The 11,707-nt window shown below is 38.8% G+C and overlaps 1 protein-coding gene across 8 annotated transcripts in view; it reads right to left on the bottom strand.

Moving 5' to 3' along the window:
• nbeab (neurobeachin b) overlaps positions 1-11,707 on the bottom strand; it is a 178,041-nt gene that overhangs the window by 105,276 nt on the left and 61,058 nt on the right. For all 8 annotated transcript variants that reach the window (XR_010914581.1, XR_010914580.1, XM_067506601.1 and 5 more), the window contains exons 12-21: positions 10,979-11,131; positions 9,469-9,637; positions 5,192-5,271; positions 4,323-4,385; positions 3,514-3,611; positions 3,001-3,093; positions 1,242-1,350; positions 1,059-1,140; positions 828-951; positions 118-310 (exon numbers count right to left, since the gene is read on the bottom strand). Coding sequence is in view for 6 of the 8 variants with exons in the window: in XM_067506601.1 (XP_067362702.1) it covers positions 118-310; positions 828-951; positions 1,059-1,140; positions 1,242-1,350; positions 3,001-3,093; positions 3,514-3,611; positions 4,323-4,385; positions 5,192-5,271; positions 9,469-9,637; positions 10,979-11,131 (1,164 nt within the window). In the remaining 2 variants the exon portion in view is untranslated. The remainder of the gene's footprint in view (positions 1-117; positions 311-827; positions 952-1,058; positions 1,141-1,241; positions 1,351-3,000; positions 3,094-3,513; positions 3,612-4,322; positions 4,386-5,191; positions 5,272-9,468; positions 9,638-10,978; positions 11,132-11,707) is intronic.

The raw sequence follows: 11,707 nt of genomic DNA, 5'->3' as shown, positions 1-11,707 counted from the left end.
TTTAATTATGTTAGTCACACATTTTTTTGTGATGCAAACAGAATACATCAAAAAAATCTTCCTCAACAGCAGAGGTCAGTGTTTCCCCTTTGTTGTACAGTACAGTGCAGTACTCACCTTAGAGTGGGCTATAGAAAGTGTGTCCACCCACACTCGCCATCCTCCCCACTCATATTTGATGGCATGGTAGAGCAGAATTCGAAAGATGTTGTACACCATCTCAGTGATCTTCTGCTCATCAGAGGTCTTAGGGTTGATGTAGCCAAGAGAAAACATCCAGTCCTGCCATACCGAGCACTGAAGTAGACACCTGTAAAATGCACAACACGAGACAAAATGTACATTATGTGACACCAGTGATGTTTTTCTTCACATTACAATTGATTGTCTTGATCATTTGGACATCTATACATTTATTTGCTTTTATATTTAGCAACAGAACTTCACAAAAAATTTTTTATTTTAATTTCAACAGTTTGACTTGACAAAGTACTTTGTGTTTATTCCTTTTTCGGTCTAAATGTGATCATGATTTAGGTCAATGGCTTCCTGAAACCCATTATTTAATTTCTATATGTGAATGAATAAGGGTATCGAAAGAGAGGTTGTCCCTGACAATGAAAAAGGGAGAAAACAAGAATCAGCAACTGTCACAGAAACATGTGCTGGAGAAAATGTCATGTCTAAGGATGGTTTAGCATCAGCATGAGCCTATTAACCACTGTATGGAGGAGAGACGCTGTGACCTTTTCTCTTTTCTGTGATACATTAATCAGTACGGTAATTGATGGAGTGGGTGAGTGAAAAGTAGTTTCGGCTGCACTCACCGTCTATTCTCTCGGCTATTGCTGAACAGTTTGATCATATCTGAAAGGAAAAGCCGCCGAACTTCCATCAGCTCAGTGCTGGGGGTGGAGTTCTTCAATGAAGTTGCTACCACCTTCAGGATCACTGATATCACATGCGCACAAATACATGTATTTATACATACATAAAATCTAATTATCACTAAATATGAAGGAGAGAATAAAAATGAATTAAACACATAACAGACTTACTTGGGTTCTGAATCTTAGCAGTGGAGTCAGGCTCACTGTGAGGTTTGTGAACTACCTGAGTGCACACCTGCTCTGTCAGTATCTGGTGTGGGAAGCAGCGAGAAGACATCAGTGGCACAATCCACACACTGAGAGCAATGGAGCTGTAATGTTGGAATAGTTGAGATAGAAATGTTTTGTTACCTCATACAGAGTGTTGTAGGTCGTAACCGTCACAGTGTTGGTGTGCAGCATCAACCTCTCTCCCAGGAGAGTAAAGAGGCTGTGTGTGTGCATGATCTCCACCTTCCTCCTGTGGATAAACACACACAAGCGCACACACAGACTTAATGGTAAAGTGACTTGTTTAGAGCTCCCTTAGCCACTGAAAGGATCAGTGAGTGCCGTCAGCTCGTTTCCCTATTCTCACCCACAGGGAGCTGGGCTCTGGAGACAAGTGTCAGGAACTGCCTGCTGTCATAAATTGGGGGAATTTCGTTGGAAGGTGTGTAGGATAACGAAGTTAGCCTGTCACTAGGAAAGGCTCCTAGATACAACAGAGGCGTACCACAGGTGAATGGGTTCAACAGTGACAAACTACTTCTGCAAACAGCATAAGGACTGCTGTCACAAGTTCCAAAGCTCTTCTACTCTGCTGCCACTGCCTCAAACTTTCCTGATCAGTCAACATTATTTTTTTGTATTGAGTAAAGTCTGGCAAATTGCCCACTTAGGAAGAGTGTTTTTCTTGCTTGAATAAATATGAATATTATAGAAAAGGGCAAACTGCTGATTGTTAGCTGAAGTGGAAATTGTTTAAGTTGACTTGTTTACCTCAACTTTAGGTGATATAATTAAGCTGAAAGCACAAAAACAAAAAAATCAAGTAAGAAAATGGTAAAATGCAGGCGCATTTCTTAAAAAAAAAAAATGTGAAAATGTGATACATGCCATTCAGCCAGAAGACATTAAAACTCAGCTGGTAGAGAGATAAGTTAATCATAAAGCAGAAACTGCATTTACTTTATTTAGGTTTTAAACTTGGCATGTCATTTTCATTGTTTTTTAACATTAACGTTAGGATTATGGGTTAAGTAGATGTAATTATAATCAAAGAAGTCAAAGCTTGAGCCTGTGCATTCTTTCATGTTTTTTTTTTTTTTTTTTTTAGTTTAGGTCTAATGCATCACTGAACTAATAAATATAAAATGACAAATTCAATTATCAAAAACTAATAACCCCAACAAACTGAAGAAACATGTTTAATTATTTATGAGCTACACTAGAGCTCATAGTGCCCTAGCGTAGCACTTTAAAATGTATGAAGGCTATTAAGGTGAGGGGTGAAAGCAGGTTTTTATGAAGCACTTGTGTCCCTGGAGGATATAGGCCTTTCACTTGTGCCTGGAGCAGTCTACTATAGACCCATGTCTCTCCATTCCACAGGCACCAGTAGAAGCAAAACACCTGGTGCCCCACTATTGTGAGCAAAACACAAGCCCCCATATCTTCCCCATCAATCCCCCATGCTGAACCACAGGCGGTCTCCCTCTCCTCTCTTCTCTATGTGCACCATACAGAGGATATGCTGACATCCTAGTGGGTACTTTGTAATTTATTTCACTCTGGAACGCTGACTTAGATCTCTTCAACCCTTCTCTCATGGAAAATAGTGGTTTAAGGGCACAATGCCAAGAATCCAGGTGTTCTAGAAAGAAGTGCACCTTAATTGGCAAAACTGGCAACTAGTCCAAAATTTCAGATATATGGCAGAGATATAAATTAAGTGTTTGATGCTGTAATAATGGACATTACATGTGCACGGATGAGCTAAGAAGCAACAAAGAGCTGACAGCAATAAAACTGATATTTCTTACAAAGTATTATGTTATTTATCAAAAAACAAAACAAAACTCAAGTGTATTTACAATTTGTACCGTAGCAATTGAAATGAATTACTTACTTGTGGCCCAAATGCTTAAGGAAGTACCCAAGGACTTTGAGGGATTGCACCCGAATATTTTCACTCTTTGAGGCCATGAGCTTGTATATTACCCTGCAACGGACAGAAGCAGTGAATGCTCGAAACAGCGAACGGTCTCGACACAATGAAATACGGCCCTGTTGATGAAGAGGCCCTATACTGGTTAGCTGACAACCACTTTCCTTCAGAGTGGATTTACATTAGCATTAAATTAATGTCCTAATGAAAGCAGCAGCCTTTTGTTAAGGGCTACATTTTATAGGATAGCATGGGAAAAAGCTTGATAGTCTGTCATACTGTGAAATAAAGGTTAATATTGTTGTTTCAATGCGTAATTTTTTTTCCCCTCATTGAACATACAAAATATTCCTGCATCACACAGGCACACAGAAGTAGCTCAAGTGTTAGATGCTTGGGTTTATTTTGTCAAATAACATCCTTATTTTATGCCTGAACAGAGGAGGGATTTGTGTCTTCCCCTGAGAGGCTTACCGTATTCCATTTCTCTGGTCAAATGCAGGGATCATGGAGGCTGGATGCTCAGACATGAGGGCTACTACCAACTGCAGCACATCATGCAGGTTCTCATCCTGTAGGTAAAGCGGGAGAAAAAGACGATCGACTTTATGCAAGAGCATCTTTAAGTTCTTGCATTTATTGTACTTTTTCTGCTTGTTTGCTGGACTGTTTAACATAAGATTCACCCAATTCTAACACAAACATGTAAATTGCATGTTTCCGACTGATTAGTGCCACGTGGTAATATCAAATTCGCAATAAGTGTGTTATTTTATATAGTCCACAGTGTATATTTTATGAAATAAACTTCTGCATCATGTTTAAACTCCAAATTAATTCACATGATGCCACTGCTATTTTTAAGTCAAACAAGTCTGTTTTCCCCCTGTAGAGAAGGTAGTCTACAATATTTTTTGGTCCAGATAAACAAGACCAAGTAAAATGCCACATTACTGCCACCACCTGTTAGAAATGCTGATAGATCAGCATCCAAACAGAGCTCTGTTTTACCTTTACACATGGCAATATTTTGACAGCAGTTTTAGATTTACTCTGAAGGCCAGGATTAAAAAGCTCCGGTTTGGGGAAAGAAAATGGTTGTTTCAGTCTGCACAGCCATGTTAAAATGTACAGTAAAAGTACCCCAGTAATCAAAAAGATTAATCTAAGTGGTTTATTAAAATTGAAAAAACAAACTTCTTGAAGTTGTGAAGCTGCATAATAAAGTGACACAGTAACACAATGAGTGAAGTTACTTGGAGCAGAGATGGACACTCATGTACCTCGTGCATTGTTAATAAATAGTTCAGGATGCTTTGCAGCTCATCCTCCTTCACACCTCGGTCCTGAAAGAGTGAGAAAAAGTTAAAAGCAAAAAAATGCATCAATGTTGGCATTTTGACAAAACCCTTGACACATTTTTTTTTTATTTTAAAATGAAAATACTAGACAACACTGTAAGGAATACTGATTTGTAAGTGCAAGTGTTTTGGCATCTAGCATGTGAATTTTTCTTTTGTTCAGACTTGGTTAACAATTGAAACTTACATTTCTGGAAGAAAACAAATGCAAGAAAACGTGTTTGCCTAAAAATTTGGCCTGGTAATAATATAAAGGCTGCAAGTCAATTTTCTGCCCAGTTTTCATTTTTTGCTTTGCTATGGAAAGACTGACACAATGTGGCAGTATAATTATCTGCAGAAATATGACATGTTGGGATGTGGGTAGCAATAGACCCACTTAAACTGTATAAAAACATTTGAAAATCAGTATCAGATACCTGCATTTACCTGTCAGATCATTTAGAACCAAATGTGTTGCCTTAGATGGGCTAAATTTGTCAGCAACATAAAAGTAGTACAATCTAATGAAGAAAAACAGCAAAAAAAATTAAACTCACAGTCTAATTAAAAAAAGTTTATATAAATCAAAACTGTTATTTAATAATGTTCTCTTGACTAACAAATGAATGAATTTCTTAACATTTTTAATAAATTAAATAAACAAATAGCACTGAATTTATTAAGGAGCGGACTAACAGACTGTTTTAAAAGATGACATGAAGCAATTTGACACTCTCCATATTTTTTAGGCACATCTCAAAATCAAGCTGTGTGATGGGCTGCGAGGCATGAAGACAGGTGGAATATACCTTGAGGATGAGTTGCTTGAGGAAGAGAAGCATGAATGCCCGCAGAGAAATAATTTCTTTCTGGGTCGGCCTTGGACCATCTGTAGTTGGGGAGGGAGAGAGAGAGGGGTGATAAAAATAAGAAAGAAAGCCCCTGGAACAAAAATAAGATATCTTTCTGTTTTATGTTGTCTGTTTTACTGGCAATTTTATTCATGATTTATTTTCACCATGTAAAATCCTTTTGATGTTTTCTCACTGATAATGAATTATGTCTCTCATTGTTGTCTAGTGACATCTTCTTTTGAGCTTTTGGGAAATAAAAACAAAAAAACGGGAACACTGAAAAACATCCTGAGTTTTCAATGCAGTATCATCTGTTCAGTATTGATTTACATTATTCACCTTGAATGTGTCCATCAAAAGAAAGCAGGTAGTGTGTACATTTGCAAAGTTACAGGTTTGGAAGGGGTCAGCCTTAGTTTACATCCTAAACACGGTATACTTATAAGACATGTTGCATCCAAGGTCTGTGTAGCCTTGGCCACAACATACTGCAACTACCCAGAATGCCTTTGCCAACTTTAGATCACTTGAAGTTCCAAAATTAGCCTCACAGTGCAATTTATCCCTGTCATGAACCTCATTCAACACCCGACAGGCCGAGTGCTGTCAGCAGGTGAATGTATGCTCTGCAAATAAAGACAAACGACACAATATGAAATAAAGCATTGATTAACTGTCATATCGCAGAGCTGCTGCTGCTGATGATTAATTGGTTTGGTTGGCACAATAATTAAATTTGACACGGTCAGATCCTATTTAACATGTTTAGCTCTTTGCTTCTTATCCTTCACATGAAGTGTTTGCACCTACACTGAATAAGCGCACTAATGGGCTGCAGCAACAGGAAATACAACAGAGATATTCTGTCAGACACTGAAAATACAGAATATGGCATATTGTATATTACCTCTTAAAACGATAAACACAAAATCCCCGTAAGATTAGCCGCCCTCTCACTGTAGCACAGAGGCTCCATTTGGCAAAAAAATGGCATGCGATTATTTATTTTGTATTTATCCTGTGCAGCCAGCCAGGTATAAACCCACTGACAATATCTTTTGTATTTGCAGTGGTATTAAACGACAGTAACTGGGCCAAATATGACACTTTGCCCAGTTTCTTTCTTCCTTTCTCAGCACTGATAAACCCCAACCTCCACCTTGGCTGGACACATGTTCATTTGAAATGGGAACAGTGCCATGATGACAGATATGATGGCAACAGACAGCTGACCAACCTGCTGCTCCAACAGCCAGTCAATGTAATCAATGATGAAGCTCCCTGAGGTTGCAAGAGGATGGTACGTGCCGCCGCATCCCAACACTGATTAATAGAGTAAGAGAGGAAAACCCAGTGCAGGGACAGACCCTGACATGGGGGGATGATAAGAACATTATTACTGCAGCTCCTGCATCCAAGTTATTCATAACCAATTACGCGGCGCAGCTCTGCGCAGCTCTTCTTTCTCATTCACAGATTGCTTTACTTCCTCCTTCCCAAGGACACGAAGTAAAAGAGTTTATTGAAAAACGATTTATGTCCATGTGATTAATGCAGGAATCGTATTTCAGCTTGTAGGTGATAATGAAGTCATAGCAAACACAAAAGCATGCATTTTAGAGGCAGCCCTTTAAACAGAAATCAAGAAGGATTATGGTTTCACAACTTAAATGCCTTTAGTACAGCAAAAGACTAAGAAAACACTCAACTGAAATCAAATTGTAAATAATGTATACTTTGCCTGTTATCTTAAGGATTCTGGATGATGTTAACTTCAAACTACACTAAACTTTATACAAGACACACACTGGGGGAAAATATGACATAGTAAACAGTAAAACCAAATGACTAATCCTCAGCTTTCTCCAAATACTTTTTCTAATGAACCACCTGACCTGCATTGGCTGTAGTGCATTTCCCAGGTGTAAATGTGTAAATCTGAAGCAACGCAGTGTTGAAAGGAGAGGATGCATTAAAACTATTCCTTAATGTCCCTTGAATTAAAAATTCATTTTAAATTTAAAATGGATTTATCACAATTAAGGCACATGCGCATGTGTCACACACACACACACACACACACACACACACACACACACACACACCTGATTGTTCATCTGAAGCATTTCTACATGTCTACCATTGATTGTCCTATAATGTGAAGAGAACCAGCTTCACTTGAACATGGTTGACCGGCCAAACAGCTGTGTTGCCTGTCTCATTACTCATTATTAAGTACAACAGAGGCAGGGCAGAGACGGAGACAAAAGGGAAGTGACAGAGATTGAGACAGATTATGTGTTGGCTTGTGGTACATGTCACTGACTGAGAGAAACTGAGCAATGGGCATCTGTCTCAGTGCCTGCAGTGATTCTGTGTGTAACCAAATGATACATGGCTTTAATGTGATAGCACTCTCCATTAAGACTTGAGGGGGAAAGAGAGGGAGGCACTTCCGGAAAAGGAGCGAGTAGCTGGATGAGCTTTGTTTTAGATGTCCTCTCTGTGTCCTATAATTGAACACTTCATTATCTGCTTGGCTCTCTCCCTCTTCTTGTGTGTCTTTGTTTGGTCATTTCTCAGTTTCGAAGGACAGAGAGAAAAACTGACCTGTCAAATCAAGCACAGATCAATGGAACCAGACCCACTCTGAAAATTACCTACAGCAGGAAGGTGATCCATTTGAGATTAGTTATTCTGTCATTTCACCAGCCCATGTCACTACCAGGGATTCAACAACAATTAGCACTGAGGTTATCTGAGGTTACATTTAAGCAAAGCCTAAGTACAATTGTAAGAAGGTGGTTCATAAATATGGTCCAATATATGTTTCTGCACACTTCTTGAATGTCAGTATGCATTGCATCAGACAAAACAGTTTTATAGCTGAGTACTGTGTTTATAACAGTTATCCACAGTCATTGTTGGGTCCAGTTCTAATAAACACTTTACACACAGTACACCTTGGGAAGACATATCCTTTAGATCACCAGTTCTTTGACCGAGGGTGAAAGCTGGACAGACTGAACTTTTCCTCAACCTTCGCACACTGTTCAAAATGGGAATATAAAGCAATACCTGCATTACTTCTGCGGACCAATCATCTCAAAGATATCTCACACAAGTAATTTCAATATCAAAATCTATTATATCAAAATCTATTATTCAACAGTGGTGAAAGAAGCACATTAAAAACTATCCAGAGTGTAAAACGTAGTGGACGTGACAGAAAAAAAATGGGAAAAGCTCTGATGCCCAAGCCAAATATATCCCACCGTCCTAGAAGATGAGTTCTATATAGGTTGAGCTTTCATTACACATTCAAATGGATTGTTCTAACTTAAGCTGAGACAAATTATTGCAGCAACGGTCCATATCCCGATATTACAATCTCACACAGCCATAATAGATCAGCCATGTAGGCCAGGTTCCTTTATGTTTATCTAATACAAAAGGCTAAAAGGTCGGGACTTGGCAAGAGTCTTGCTGTGTTAATACATGTGAAGTGCTTCATAGACATTATCAATGCTAGTAATGATGCTGTCAGAGTTTTTGAAAAATAATTTCTGGAAGAAATAGCCCCTGACAATAGGATTACATCAACATTGTCAAAACACAAGCTTTAACCTTCAAGAAGTATATTTCATTAGGCCTTGGTGCAGCATAAACTGAGCTTTCAGAACAGTTATAAAAAACAACCTCTTCACTTTGACAGATAACTTGAGCAAAGAATAATGTTGAGCAAAAAGGAAATGACAGTTCAAGGACACTTTCATCTCCAACACAGCCTGCCTGGTGACATACTGTTGTTTCAGAGACTGAGGATGCCAGTCATACTGCTGGCCAAGGCTTCAGAGGGCTAACACCCCCAGCAAGCACCGTAGCAGGATGACAGTATTGATGTGGCGTGTCTGCCTTACTGCCATCTCCAGTGATGGCCACGGTCCTAACAGCTGACAGGCAAGTGCTTCCATGTGGAGATGAGTCATTTCAAATGTGAGGGAGCTGCTACCATTTCAGAAAGACCACTTGATAGCTGGCTTGTGACAGCAGACAATTGTGATTGGTTTCCTCCCAATGAATTACTTTCCCCAACAGTAATCTGAAGGCTAAGATGACTGGGATTTTGTTTTCTGTTTATATTATCTACAACATGAATTATATTGAATTATATTCCACATCAAAAAAGCAAAAACAAAAACACAAAAAATCTTGACTTATGCTATGCTCACCAAGTCCCTTTGGCACGATGCCGCTGCTGTCTGAAGGGTTGACGGCCCAGTAGTAGTACTTAAGTGTGTGCATGAGCTGAAGCACTGTGCCCACTCGACGAATTGTGTTGTAGATGGTTGCTGTGCCAATGAACTCAGCGGAAAGGTATGTGTACAGAGACAGCTGTACCTGGGGTGGAAACACATACACATAAACATGTTTCAATTTTAATAACAACACAGTGTAAGTATATCCAGTGGCAGCTTAATCCCCCAAATCATATTAACCAAGACATCATATTATAGTGGACTGCACAAGATGAGCATATCATCCTCACAAGTGTAAGGTAGGAATGACCACTCACCCGAAATTACCCAATTTCATATTTGTCACAGCTCCACTCTGTTCAGAGATGATAAGCATGTCTTTTGTAATTAGAGACAGACAGGACCTGACAAGAATCCCTAATCTCACCACAGTCACTCCAGCATATGTCATAAATTATAGTATATTAACGAGTCAAATGTGAGCTGTGATGAAAGAGGGTGGTCCAATCACAATGTGACCACGATGGGAAGCCTCTGGAGTTGCCTTGTTTTCTGCATTCATTGCTCAGATGAGGATGTGATGTATTTGATTGACATCTATAGACAACTACAATGTCCTGTCATTCTTCGTTTTGAATAAACCTATAAATAATTTGAGGGATCAGAGAACAGCAGTGGTCATTTTAAAAGACCAAATGGTAAATTGCTAACTATTTCAGTTTACATTAACCAAACAGTCTGTGTCAAATGTGATGTATATTATGCCATCAAAACCAGCCTTATCCATTTTCCTTTTAAATTTTTTTAAATTATCCTTTTTGAAAGAACTTGAAATACACATTAAAAATGGTACCCTGTTGCATTCCAATAAAAACACAGTGAAAACACAATGAATACAAAAAAACTCAATAAAGCAACAGTAAAACCAGAGATCAACGTTTGTTTAACATATGAATTCTGGACAGTGTCAGGAGTAATCAGCCTAGGACATTGTTTGGAATGTGTTTCACACATTTCAGTGAGAAGAGTCCTCATGTGTGAACCTCCGATCAATTGCGGTGAGTGCTCAGCGCCCACAGGAGGCACAACATGATAGAAAACTTAGGTTGTGGGATACAGTGTTTTGTTTACAGCACTTCGGAGTCACGCATCTTAAAAAAAGCTTCTATCACTCAACTATAACAACAAACAAGTGATAGAAACGTCATCAACAAGCCCATTCACTCTGTTTAAATCCTTCAGAAAATTTGAAACAGAGCAGCTTGCTGTACGAGCTCACGCACATAAAAAGGACATTGTACTAGGGGCCTTCAAGGAAATAGGCTGGATAATGAGTTTCACTCATTTCACTCAGATTTGCATTCTGACATCCACCCCCTCCAAACAAAGTCAGAAAAATTTCAGAATTCCAGTGCATGTGTGAAAGGGGCTTATATAAAACCAAATGTTTCCCTTTTCTGTGTAGGTCCACGTAGAAGCTTACCTTGGCAGGAGTGTGGATCCAGATGGCAGCATTGAACAGGATGTGGTCACAAAGCTGCTTCAGCAGTGGTGCCCCATGTGTCAAACCATCCAGATACTTTGCAAAAGAAAGGAATTGTTCTAAGACAGCCCTGGTGATGTGTGCACGTGATGACTGTGGGAAGAAACACAAAGTAATAATAAACAATTGTGGAAGCTTATTCTGCTATCAGCATGTGGCTAAAGTAGCTGTTTATGAAAGGTTTCCAAAAGTCCAAAAGTAGAAAAAAAAAAACTTTAATACAAACGTAATAAATGACACTTTGAAGCATTTGTAAAACCAAAAGTGGTCAGACATCTTAATCATCATCTGATCTGTGGCCTAATATGACTCACAATTTAAGCAACTGTTTTGATAGTCAAATTTTGTGGTTGGGGATTAGGGAGAGATATGAAAAACAAACATCTTTCAAGCAAATATACAGGCATATTATTTAGTCTATGCTTTGTGCACTTTGGCACATGTACTGTACACTGATCAGCCACAATATTAAATCTACCTTACACCTGTTTATCACAGCCAGCAAGGTTTTCCCATGCTGACCACCACAACACTATAACACATCCAGGTGACATACAAATTGTGGCTGATTTATATTTACATTAAAAATCAACCTACAATTGTTTAACTTTTTTGGCATAAATGATCTATATGATGAATGTAAAAAAACAGTTTAAACAAATTTCAGGT

The sequence above is a fragment of the Channa argus genome, chromosome 6 (genome assembly GCF_033026475.1).
Source record: "Channa argus isolate prfri chromosome 6, Channa argus male v1.0, whole genome shotgun sequence".
Taxonomy (NCBI): domain Eukaryota; kingdom Metazoa; phylum Chordata; class Actinopteri; order Anabantiformes; family Channidae; genus Channa; species Channa argus.
Note: the sequence above shows the minus strand (reverse complement) of the source record. Positions and strands in the feature narration are given on the sequence as shown.